A 13,329-nucleotide genomic window follows, 5' to 3' on the forward strand; every position below is an offset into this window, starting at 1 on the left:
ATATACAGTTGCAGCTTTTACAGGCTTATCTGAGATCTTTATACTTCATCACAGCAGACTGTCAGTGGGTGAAAATAGCCAGATGTCCTTTAATAAGAGCACATGACTTTCAAATTGAGACTACAGAAAATGTGGGAGAAATTAGGATGACATCTATATGGTGCGTGTGAGTGTGTGTGTGTAATATATAATAACATACACTGAGTATACAAACATTAAGAACACCTGCTCTTTCCATGACATAGACTGACCTGGTGAATCCAGGTGAAAGCTATGATCCCTTATTGGTGTCACTTGTTACATCCGCTTCAAATCAGTGTAGATGAAGGGGAGGAGACAGGTTAAATAAGGATTGTTAAGCCTTGAGACATGGATTGTGTATGTGTGCCATTCAGAGGGTGAATGGGCAAGACAAAATATTTAAGTGCCTTTAAATGGGGTATGGTAGTAGGTGCCAGGTGCACCGGTTTGTGACATGAACTGCAAAGCTGCTGTGATTTTCAGGGTCAAAAGTTTCCTGTGTGTATCAAGAATGGTCCACCACCCAAAGGACACCCAGCCAACTTGACAACAGTGGGAAGCATTGGAGTCAACATGGGCCAGCATCCCTGTGGAACGCTTTCGACACCTTGTAGAGTCCATGCCCCAACAAACTGAGGCTGTTCTGAGGGCAGGGGGTGCAACTCAATATTAAGAAAAACACTGAGCAGGCACCTTGGATATAAGAGGTTGTTGATTTCAAATAGTAAACAAGAATTTACAAGCTATTCACATGATATCAAAGAAACTCCTGATTTGTTCAAAAAAAGAAAATACAAAGTCTAGTTCAAATTGTTTTAAACCTGATTTTTACAATAACAACACAAATATTCAACTTTATTGTATGACTGTTCCATTTTTAAGAGAATATGTTGTTTGGTTTGCCTTGTTGATTATATTGAATAGGTAACACCCAAATAAATGTGTATCATGCAACTAATCCTTGAAAGTGTGTAAACCTCGTTTTATATCATGGGAGGAATTAGAACAACGTCAAAATAACCAGATATCACCAGCGATTCAGATTGAACTATTTTTACATGTAAAACCCGTATTTCATTGTGAGATGAGATTATCTGTGCAGCGCGTCTGCAATGAATACTACCTCGAACCGGCCCTAAATTGCCGACGCATGTGCAATGAAAGCACTTCCTTTTCCGCTCATTGCTCTGCGTTTTCTTCTTCAACCAAGCTTCTCCTCAGCGTAAAAAAAAAGGTAAACACAATTGATATGTACACATTTGAAACTACTGCATTTCACTGGGACAAAAGTAAGCTATTTAGTATCACTGCGTCGGTTGATATGATAATTTGGTGCAGATGTATTGCTTGCTAAGTGAACAACATGATAATGGTCTATGAGTAACCTCCATTCATTTAGCTAACGTTCAATCACTGAAGCCCAAAAATAACTAAATCTGTTGCCACAATTTGACAACTCGCTAGCGGTCCTCTTGCGTTATTGTACTTTATGTATATTATCATGTAAAGGTTAGTTGAATAACCACGTTATTGTAATGCTATCTATTCTGCACCATTTAAGATTACTAACCGCGTGTTGGCTCAAGTCAATCCGACGTCATGAGTTTGTTCGGGGGCAGCACTGGCTTTGGCGCTGGGGGATTTGGAGCGGCAACCACGGACACCCACAACCCAATGAAGGTAAGTAGCTAGCTAATAACATTCCCTATCTGTAACCTGCTTAATAATCAATATTTTTTACTAGTAGAACTTGTTCTGAGAGGTGTAATTGAAATGTATTTGATTTTGAATTATATGTTATCTCATACAGGATGTAGAAGTAACCTCACCCCCAGATGACAGCATCAGTTGCTTGGCGTTCAGTCCCCCTGCCATGCCAGGGAACTTCTTGATAGGGGGATCCTGGGCCAATGATGTGAGTCAAGTCGTCATGTTCCACTTAAAGTGCCCACTTCATACTTATGCCGTTTTTGTTGCTATGAGTCTAAAACCCATTCACTTTGTAACAACATATGAGACTGTTTCCTTACATTTTTCCAGGTGAGATGTTGGGAGGTACAGGACAACGGGCAGACAGTCCCCAAAGCCCAGCAGATGCACACAGGTCCCGTCCTTGATGTCTGCTGGAGCGAAGTAGGCCCCCTCACATCCCATATCTTTACCAACCATATGAGGTGTTTGAATGAAACTTTACTTATTCGTTCCCTTGCTCTTTTAGGACGGTAGCAAGGTTTTCACAGCGTCTTGTGACAAGACTGCCAAAATGTGGGACCTCAACAGCAACCAGGCAATACAGATCGCACAGGTAAATATTTCAGGCTATGAATACTGTTTTCAGTGTTATTTTTCAATTGGTAGTTTCATCACCTCTCTGTGCTTCCCTTGAATACATTGACAAGTTCTATTGACACTAGATCATATTAGAAATGGCCTTTGATTTGTGTTTCCATTTAGCATGATGCTCCTATCAGAACAGTCCACTGGATCAAAGCCCCCAACTACAACTGCATCATGACAGGCAGCTGGGACAAAACTCTGAAGGTAAGAAACATGATTGGGATTGGGAACTATTTTATATAATAGTTATTATATAGTTATAGGTTATTAAAGGAATAGAGCCAAACAGTCCTTTATCCCAGCGGCAGTAAGGCTCCTGAATGACAGTCACTAGTAGGTCAAGCGGGCTGGCTTACAGTTGACATTGTACCGATGTGAAGTGTAGATTGTGTACAGTTCAGTCATTATGAATCACCCATGAATTGCACTTTTTCTGTTCTCGTTGTGTGTATTGTCTGTATTTGTCCATTTGTATGCTTTGATAATATGTTTTAATGTAAACAGTGTCACAAACAAAATTTCCCCATTGTGATCATAAAGTCATTATCTTAGTTATACTTTTAATCGTTAATTTATTTGTTTGATTTGCTCTGCTGTAGTTCTGGGACACCCGCTCGCCCAACCCAATGATGTCTCTGCAGTTGCCAGAGAGGTGCTACTGTGCAGACGTGGTGAGGACCTGGTGCTAAAGCTCCAGTCATTCATATTCTTTAAGTGGTTTTCTATAATAGCTCTAAATAGCATTCAGCAGAGTTGAATTGTGTTCAGCAGAGTTAAATGTTCCCCAGAAAATTGCTTAAAGTGTGCTGTCCTGGGGCCTCATTTATAAACGGTGCGTATGTTAAAAAAATGAGCGTGAGCATGTCCTTTCCTCCACACAAACTAAGACCATGCGTACACACATCTTCTGGCGGTTTAAGTATTGCAAGCAGGAAAGTTGGCCTGTGCAAATGGGGTATATGGTGACACGCTTATTCATAAACACATAATAACAAGATGCAGCCATTTGCTGTTAGTGAGAAGAACAAATATCAAGTGTGTTTTGTTTTTGGATTCTAAAATAATTACAGAATTGTTATTTTCATAATTATTTCTGAATAAATTCCTCAATTTTTATGGCTGTGATGGGTTCATATTCCTGAAGTAGCCATACAACAAATTACCATGCGCATCTCTCATTTAATTGGGTCTATGTAAATAGATAGGCAATGTATTTCAAGTTTTGCTATACGTGATCCCATATGCAGCGTGGTTTATAGCCTACAGACGAATGTAACAGGTGAACATCAACACAGTTGATCTTTTACTTTGAAGTATGTATGCTACTACTGTATGCCAATTGTTTTCTCTTTCAGAAATACATCATAAATTACTGCATTTTTTTTTACCTTTCTGCCAACACAGTAAATAGACAAGTAGCTTATGTAAAATATTTGACAGTATGGGTAAGCGACAGTATTGCTGTGCGATAGGAGCATGACATAAACCTATTTAATCTTAGAGCCTATATCAAAGCAGGGGATAGAAACAATCTATTGATAAACAAAATATTGAAGTGTGGGCTGAAGCCTACTTTTAAATTGTTTCCACTATACAAGCAATCTTGCATAATGCACAGACAGGCACTCGCTATAAGCAGCATTCATGTTTAGTGTGGAAAAGTTACTGCAAAATAGCATACCTTTCTGCCCACACCTCTACAGAAATGTGATCAAATATGCCATTGATCTTTCTTATAGAAACTGCCGTGGCCTAATTCCAATAGCGAAAAATTATACAGCAAATAAAGGGAGCGTTATTGTCACAATAAAAGGTGAACGGAGGGCGTTTTCCGGGCAGAGTTTTAATACTCGTTCATGCGTGCTCAGTTTTATGACAGGTCTGATTTATAACGGAAAACATGTGTGCACCAAATTTATAAATCTCTATTTTTTGGCGTACGCATTCTTTTCAGAGATGGCACACGCAGGTATTTGGTGTGAAATTTACGCAACGGTTATAAATGAGGCCGCTGGTTTTATAAGTCATGTGTTGTCAACTCAGCTGATTGGTTCCCTGTTGTTTTCAGGTGTACCCCATGGCAGTGGTAGCGTCTGCAGACCGAGGTTTGATTGTATATCAGCTTGAAAACCAGCCGTCTGAGTTTAGGAGGATAGACTCACCACTCAAACACCAGGTGACTGGTCTCACATACCAGGTGACTTACAGGTCTCCCTAAAAGAGTTCTTTTGACCTCATTGGGACTTCCTGGATAAATAAAGGTTACATAAAAAAATGAACAATACATTTACAGGACTGTCTACTACTGTACATACACACACCTTTTCAGAGTGCAGTTTCCATTGATGATCAATTATTCATGAATAGTTCATGCCTGTGGTGTGTACCCTAACACTACCTCTTCCATCTCCCTGTATCAGCACCGCTGCATAGCCATTTTTAAGGACAAACAGAACAAGCCTGCTGGATTTGCTCTCGGAAGCATTGAAGGGCGGGTCGCCATTCACTACATCAACCCTCCTAACCCGTGAGTGCCACAAACCAGGCTGTTCCTTACAAACTGTGAGAAAGACCTTAGCTACCACCCACGGCACCCTACTTACTCACCACACTGTGTTTTTGTGTTGTAGAGCCAAGGATAACTTCACCTTTAAGTGCCACAGGTCGAATGGAACCAATACAGCCACACCACAAGATATCTATGCTGTGAGTCCAGATTTTGCTCTCTCCACCCTGCTTTCATATACATTTGGCTACAGTCAGTAGGTAGCATAAGATATTGGGGTGTTTTTCATGCAAACACCTTGCTGTTTCTGATCAAACAGGTAAATGCCATCTCCTTCCACCCTGTCCACGGGACACTGGCAACTGTTGGGTCGGATGGTCGCTTCAGCTTCTGGGATAAAGACGCCCGCACCAAGCTGAAGACCTCAGAGCAGCTGGACCAGCCAATCACAGCATGCTCCTTCAACAACAACGGCAACATCTTTGCCTACGCCTCCAGCTATGATTGGTCAAAGGTAACATTTTATCTCGTACCTCATGTTATGATAGGTTGATTTAAGACTCATTCTATTCTTTCAAAATGGCCAGGCAATATTTTAAATAAGCAAAATTGATACATCTTTGTGTTAAACCTCAGGGACATGAGTACTACAATCCTCAGAAAAAGAACTACATCTTCCTGCGTAATGCTACTGAGGAGCTGAAACCACGGAACAAGAAATGGTGAGTCAGAATGCCATTGTCATTTCATCAATCACGTTTGGTCACCTCTATGGTGACCGTCACAAGACATGATTTTCTATGCTGTCATTAAGAAATGTAGAACCACATGTATATAGGTGGACAAGAAAAGACTTGAAAGCAACAGACTTAATGGCTTGTACATTTCTCTCATGTCTCTAGATTTGTCCAATATCTCACCTGTTTGCAAAATGGAGGGTTGTCAAACACACACATCATGCCTGCACGACCCTGTTCATTTCCTGTGCCAACACCAATGGTGGAGCTGCTGCTTGCAAAATAGGGGTTGGAGAGTGATAAGATATTGTTTTGAAATATCTGATATTTTATTTTCTATTGTCACGATACCATGGTTGCATTTAAAGTCATGTTTTTTTTCTCTGTTACATTGTTGTACAATTTAACGATATTGGAGAATGACATAAATGAGTAGATAAAGACAAGTTACACTATCCGACTGTTTTTTGCAACACCTTTTTTCATTCTCCTCTTGCACATATTTTTTTTATTTAACTAGGTATGTCCGTTAAGAACAAATTCTTATTTACAATGATGGCCTACCCCGGACCAGTTGTGCGCCGCCCTATGGGACTTCCAATCACGGCTGGATGTGATGCCTCTTGCACTGAGATGCAGTGCCTTAGACCGCTGCGCCAACCCCTGCACATATTCACATATGTTTTGAACACTAAACAAACAAGAATGCATAGAACATACATGGTATCGTTACATGGGCTTCTGTAACTGTTTCACCCATTTGGATTTCTATAAAAGGGACACTGTATTTGGGAAAGGGGATACTTAGAGGTGGCAGGGTAGCCTTAATTGACATCGGCACCCAGGAAACAGCCTTGCTCAGAACAGAATTTTACCTTGTTAGCTCTGTGATTCAATCCAGCAACCTTTCAGTTACTGGCCCATTGCTCCTACCCACCAGCATCAACAGTTGCAGGTCCACATATTTCTAAATTCCCTTGTCTAATTTTTTTTAACCTTTTATTTAACTAGGCAAGTCAGTTATGAACAAATTCTTATTTTCAATGACAGCCTAGCTGTTCAGGGGCAGAAAGACAGATTTGTACCTAGTCAGCTCAGGGATTTGAACTTGCAACCTTTCAGTTACTAGTCCAACGCTCTAACCACTAGGCTACCTTGCCACCGCTATAGTAGGCTACTATAATATATAGCTATAAAATGTGTTTAGTTCTATATGATAGTAGACTACAAGCAGAATTTAGACAGACGGGTTTGGTTTAGATCAGTGTTTCCCAACCCTGGTTGATTACCGCACATTTTTATTGTAACCCTGGACAAGCACACCTGATTCAACTTGTCAACTAATCATCAAGCCCACAATGATTTGAATGAGGTGCGTTTGTCAAGGGCTACAACGAAACTCTGTACTGTTGGAGGTACCCGAGGACCAGGGGATGGGAGACACTGGTTCAGATGACCAGACACCGGAGCGTGAATTTATGTATTCTCGCGATGTTCCCTACGTCACAGTCTACATAAAACATTCGAACTCCTCCGCTACTTCTCTTTTGATTACGATATTTTGTGCGAGGATCAATAATCATGCCTCGCATCTATGTTGGAAAACTTAATTATAATGCTCGAGAAAAAGACCTTCAAAGATTTTTCAATGGCTACGGAAAGCTTATGGAAATTGATCTGAAAAATGGGTAAGTTGATCATATAAGAGAATCAGTTGGAACAAAAAATAGCTGGCAAGCTAATGGTAACTTCATATCCAGTTGGCGTTAGCTAACGTTACCTACTTGCTTTCGGCTAGCTTCCCCAAAACATAAGCGAAATACATTTTGCCTTTCATTTGTGTTATCTGTGCGTGTAATAGAAATTAGCTGAAGTTAGTGGTTATTAGATGCACACATTTGCTTTACTAAAGCATTTAACATATTTTGTAAAGAAGGCCCCTAGCTAACGTATTTAGATGCTAGCTACTACACAGCGTGTTCAAAATGGCTGCTTGTTTGGCTGCAGGCAATTTTTTTGGTCGTTACTAGTTATTACAGCCAGAGTCATGAACCCCGCCTATTTCTACAATTTCACTTCTTAAAATGTGATTTTTAATCCTAACCGTAACCAATCACTCTTAACCTTAAACGAGGACCAAAAATAATTGTTTTCATGCATTTTTACAATATAGCCAATTTGGACTTTGTTGCTGTGCTATCTAGTGGAAACCCATTTTTTTTTTGGTGTGCAGCCATGTGGCTACCAATGATGTATATAAAACCTGGATTTTGGATGCTAAGTATTGGCAAATGAAGCTCTGAAGTCACCGGTCGGCCATATTGGCACTCCACAGACAACAGTCCTCCATATTAATAAATGTCAGTCCTACAGTATTTCATTATTTCATGTCTTTTTTCTTTTTGTAGGGGAGACTAACATTAGCACTTTCTTAAATGTATACTTTTATAGGGTGTCCTCCCACAGGGTGTAACAAAAATTTGCATGAGCTGAATTAAATGTAAAAGGCTTTGAGAATAAAAAGCATGGTATATGTTCAGTGCTCTGTTGACATTCTTTGAAAAATAACAGGAATTTTGAATTGGTATGGAAAGTACTAAAATGTGAACTACTACATGACTGCTCAAAATCGATATCCATCTTATCTCTTATCTTCGGCTGGGTGGCATGTCCCAAATAGCACATCACAATATTTTTCCAATTTATGACTATGTTATGTTTTTAAATAATAAAAGTTGAACATTTACCTTGAGTAGTGTGTGACCCTAGGGTGGCAACACATACATTCTAAGTTAATTCATTGGGTTTTTCTCCATTCTGTTCAATTCAACTTCAACCAAAAAATAACATTCATAAATTTCTATATTTCTTGCCTTCAAATCTTAGATAATTTCCACACTGCCACATAGGACTGCACAATATGGGCGAAATAATCTAGTCCTTGTTTTTAACCAAATGTTTAGATTTAGATCAAAACACTTGGTTGAACTGTTGCCATCATGGAATTAGGATGTTAATTCTATAGTTATAATATAAATAATAGTGGGCACTTTGATTACAGTGTTGGACATGACAATGAATGAAAATGCCAGGGAGGAGTTATTGTGACGGGGTAGGAAACCAAAATGTTGGGCAGTGTTTCCTAGGGGACCCTACAATCTTTGGCGACATTAAATGTTTCTTCATGTAGCCAACATATTCATGATTCGCCTATTCCTCTTTGATTTAGAAGATACTGTTGCACAAACAACATGCTGATTGAGGCCTGCTAAAACTTGCTAAGAATAGACAAAGTTAGTTTGTTTCTTACATCTACAAAAAGCTAATTGTGTAATTTTATAGAACGCTTTTGAATTTTATATTAAGAAGCAAAGTGGAAACAACGTTGTTGTCATCAACATTGTTGCATGTGCTGCATTGACCATGCAGACTGAACAAGTGTCTCGTGGTCAAGCCACAACAAATGCGCTCCTTGAGATGCAGGGCTAGGTCTGTGTGGAGAGGGATGACCTCAGTAGCGGTGTAAACTATAAAATGGATGTTATAGTATACAATTCATGTCATACATTTCTTTTTAAAACGTTCTAATACCGTTATAGAAGGTAACGTAAAAACCCAAACCAGTCCGTGCCTCAATACCGGTGTGTGTATATAGTAAAATACAGCCCTACTATTTTATGTCCTGCGGACTCAAAAAGAAAGATGCGAGTTCAACAGTGAAGTGAGCTTGTCAGGTAGCCAGTAGCCTTAATTCTTGCAGAGTCCAGCCTAGCTGTTGCAATGCAATTATTATTTTTTTGAACATGGCCTTTGAACAAATTGAGGTTTGGACCATTGGTTTTCTTAGAGGAAAATATACACAATTAACTTATTTTACCCGTTGGTGAAAAGGCATTTTTGATTGGACATCCTATACTGCAGGGGTTGCTTTAGAGTTGAGAAATCTGCATTTTCGAAACGCAGACCCTCAAACAAGTGTGCTTTTTGAACAATTTCCCCTGTTTTATGTTGCATCAAGACTGATCAGGGGCATGCAACTATAGTTATCCTTCACAGAAAATGTGAATGACTAGTTAGCTAATTAGCAGCTAGTAGTTTAAGTGCCTTGAAATTCATTGGTTTGGCATTTGTTTTTATTGCTAGCTTATTTTACTTTTTTATCTTTTAGATATGGCTTTGTAGAATTTGAGGATAATCGCGATGCGGACGACGCAGTGTATGAACTGAATGGCAAGGAGTTGTGCGGGGAGCGTGTGACCGTGGAACATGCCAGAGGACCGCGCCGTGACCGAGATGGATATGGTGGTGGCGGGGGTGGGGGTCGCAGTAAGTGCAATGTATTTCAATGTTCCCTTTGCCCTTTTCCCAATGGGTCAAGGAGATGTGAATGTGGACCGTACACACACAGGCCTGTGATCCTGAAATGGAGTTTGACATAACTCGCCAATACTCAATGATGTCACCATTGCCATAGTGTCACCAATGAGTATGGTACAAGTTTGACCCAACTCAGAGCAGACTTCAGATTACTGCTACTGATTGTTTAGGTGTAGTGAAACCATGTTTCTAGTGTTTTCTTCCTGGTGGAATTGTGAACACCAATAAACAACTGTATTTAGTTAAGAAGTCACGACTTTGTCACCATGTAGCCCAGCTGTACCGTGAAATACCATTACATGTCAATTGTCTTTGCGTTTTGATTTCAACATTAACAAAGTCCTTGATGTTTCAATTTGAAAGAGTCCAGCTGCGGGCTGAGGCTGAGTCCATTGAGGCTAAGATGACTGCCTGTCCCGTTTGGCCTTGGCTTTCACCTTTACAATGTGTGTGTGACCTATGCCTCTTGACCCTTGGCTGACCTAACCGGAAGCCTTGACGACATCATCCTTTTTCCAATAGACCAGGGGTGATGGTGAGGATTCCCATTGGTTTCTATGTTGAAAGAATAAGTGGGACGGCTTTAAGTCAACATGTTACCGTTCGCTGTAAGCAGGCAAAATAACTGCATTGTCCCCAGTTTGACAACCGGTTAGGCTATGTCATGGGGGAAAAACTTTTGTAGAGTTATGTCAGTTGGCACTCTTGCAAAATGTGATACAAGTTTTTGACATTGACTTTGTGGAAGCCTTCATTTGTCTTTCAGGATTCAAGAGTTTGTAAGAAGAACATCACTGTCCATTTGTTTATACTGCTAAAGATTTGCAGTTTTTAAACATTTGTCAGACTGGCTGTATGTTGCTGATAACAGATGCAGTGGTGTTCTTTGCACAGCAATGAACCACTTCAGAGGCTGTACAGTGAGGAGAATAAAAATGTACACTTTGCACAGCAATGAACCACTTCAGAGCCTGTACAGTGAGGAGAATAAAAATGTACAGTCACTAATCCAACAAATGCCACAGCTTTAATACCTCAGTCACTTAATTAGGTTTGTCTTGAGACTGGGTCCAGATGGACATCTCACAGGACCTATATTAAACATTACCACACCTTTAATTCTGGTAGTTGCATTCTCTGTTCATGGTCTGATCCACTAAGTGAAATGCCAATATGCCACTCTGTTTTGCTGACAATTTGTCTGTCCTGTCATTTAAAGGTAGTAGTGGTTACAGCAGCAGCAGAAGCCGCACTGGCAGGGATAAGTACGGGCCACCCGTCCGTACCGAGTACCGACTGATCGTTGAGAATCTGTCCAGCCGCTGCAGCTGGCAGGATCTGAAGGTGGGTTGAGGGGACACTTTTATATATTTAAGCAATAAGGCCTGAGGCAGTGTGGTATATTACAAATATACCATACCTAAGGGCTGGTCTTAGGCACTATGCAAAGCATATTGCCTGGGTACAGCCCTTAGCAGTGGTATATTGTCTGTATACCACAAACCCGCAAGGGGCCCTATTGCTATTATAAACTGGTTACCAACATGAGTATAACAGTAAGTAGTTTTGCGCCATGCCGTGGTATATTGTCTGATATACACAGAGCTAGAGTGCTGTTGCAGCCAATCAGCGTCCAGGACCCAAACTACCTGGTTTATAATTATAGGTGAGGGGCAGGTACTGAAGATGAACTGCCAGTTGCTGTCCATGGTAGGCCGTTTTTGTTTCTGAAAAATTGGGGTAATGTTTTACAGTGACTTTGCTTTGTCCCCTACAGGATTTCATGCGCCAGGCTGGAGAGGTCACGTATGCCGACGCCCACAAGGAGCGTACCAACGAGGGTGTCATCGAGTTTGGCTCACGCTCGGACATGAGGAGGGCCCTAGACAAGCTGGACGGCACGGACATCAATGGGAGGAAGATCCGCCTGGTGGAGGAAAAGTCTCGCCGCCGACGCTCCTACTCTGGCAGTCGCTCCAGGTGAGGTTCTACACACCACCCTGCTCTTTATGAGTAGTTGAATCCCATGTGTGGTCACGCTTATCTGGCCATTTAATGTGACATTTGTATTCTTGTTCCCCCCTGCAGGTCTCGCAGCAGACGTCGCTCTCGTAGCAGGAGCCGCAGGAGCAGTCGCTCCAGGAGTAACTCCAGATCCCACTCCCGGTAAGCTGGCCCTAATGTCTAGAGAAGTATGGTTCAGATTGTTGTACCCATATTGACCGAAGATTGTTAACAATTCTGTCAATCCCCTGCAGATCCCATTCTCGCAGCAAGCGACGCCACTCCAAGTCTGGAAGGAAGTCTCGTTCCCGCTCTCGCACCCGCAAATCCAGATCTCGTTCCAACAAAAGCAAGTCCCGTTCCAAGAGCTGCTCCAAGGTGAAATCCGAGCGGGATTCCCGCAGCCGCTCCAAGGAGAAGTCGGCCAAAAAGAAGTCCCGTAGCCGCTCGGCGTCTCCCGTGGAAAATGGGAAGGAGGAGCGTTCCTCTCGCTCCCCTTCCCCAGCAGCTGACTGTCGCTCCAAGTCTCCGGACAAGCGCTCAGTCTCCCGCTCCAAATCCAGGTCTAGATCAGCTTCCCGAGATTAAAGGCTCCACATGTTCCCATTTGAGCAACTGGTGATTTAGGACCAGCTCCTATTTGATTTGACAGATCAATCGACGGCACCAGGTGCATCAAGGCATGCTCAGTCTTAATCAGTGCTATCCTTGACACTTAAAAAATCGGAACTACTATCTTGACGTATTATACATGGCATGAGAATGATTTAATCATGTTTATTGTGGGGGAGTGCGCATCGTAGATTACAGCTATTGATCCGTTTTGTATTAATTGTACATAGAGGAGCTTGTCTGAAGGGCTTTGTATTTAAAACAAGCCAGGCCTTTTCTTTAATATCCATTTTAGTTCTTGTTCGTATTTCTTCGTCTGCTTTTGCTTACCTCAGGGTGGTGTTTTGAGTTGATTTTTCATTTTCATGATAGGAGTCATTTCACCTATTGAGCCCCCCTCAAGATGTAATGTATGTGCGCCTACAATTTGTAGATGAGCAGATTTTTGGCATTGTATGAACAGGTTTACCAGGGATGGTGGTAAAGATTACACTCTCTCCACATAAGAAGCCGTTCTGATTACATGTAACATGCCCATTTTTTTTATTGTACATTTAATAAAAAGTTCATATGAAACTGCTGGTTTGTGATATTATTCTCCCATGATGACACACGCTTTGCTGTGTTTTGACGTTTGGGCCAAAAACAGTCAATGAACATTATGATTGACAGTGAAATTGAGTAATATAATTGTTTCCTTGACGCGCGGTGGGGAGAGTTTGTGGTTGACATTAT

General features: G+C 41.2%; 2 protein-coding genes across 6 annotated transcripts; both read left to right on the forward strand.

The window, feature by feature from the left end:
- Positions 1-1,150: 1,150 nt before the first annotated feature.
- rae1 (ribonucleic acid export 1) lies at positions 1,151-6,058 on the forward strand. Of its 4 annotated transcripts, none has more exons than XM_014134950.3 (13): positions 1,151-1,255; positions 1,583-1,701; positions 1,832-1,936; positions 2,062-2,154; positions 2,240-2,326; positions 2,476-2,562; positions 2,958-3,029; positions 4,427-4,555; positions 4,779-4,885; positions 4,989-5,064; positions 5,184-5,378; positions 5,501-5,586; positions 5,767-6,058. In XM_014134950.3, coding segments are annotated over exons 2-13 (1,119 nt in total). In that variant the 5' UTR covers positions 1,151-1,255; positions 1,583-1,620; the 3' UTR covers positions 5,768-6,058. The 4 variants fall into 4 exon arrangements, with proteins under 4 accessions (XP_013990425.1, XP_013990427.1, XP_013990426.1 ...); XM_014134952.3 differs by having other exon boundaries at positions 4,427-4,534; XM_014134951.3 differs by lacking the exon at positions 5,767-6,058 and having other exon boundaries at positions 4,427-4,534; positions 5,501-5,590.
- A 925-nt stretch (positions 6,059-6,983) lies between these two features.
- Positions 6,984-13,170, forward strand: sfrs6 (Splicing factor, arginine/serine-rich 6). 2 transcript variants are annotated; one of them, XM_014134945.3, is made up of 6 exons: positions 6,984-7,289; positions 9,770-9,927; positions 11,198-11,322; positions 11,756-11,958; positions 12,067-12,144; positions 12,237-13,170. In XM_014134945.3, exons 1-6 carry the CDS (start codon positions 7,183-7,185, stop codon positions 12,568-12,570), a joined length of 1,005 nt encoding a protein of 334 aa, XP_013990420.1. In that variant the 5' UTR covers positions 6,984-7,182; the 3' UTR covers positions 12,571-13,170.
- Positions 13,171-13,329: the final 159 nt, after the last annotated feature.

The sequence above is a fragment of the Salmo salar genome, chromosome 13 (assembly GCF_965601325.2).
Source record: "Salmo salar chromosome 13, fSalSal1, whole genome shotgun sequence".
Classification (NCBI taxonomy): Eukaryota; Metazoa; Chordata; class Actinopteri; order Salmoniformes; family Salmonidae; genus Salmo; species Salmo salar.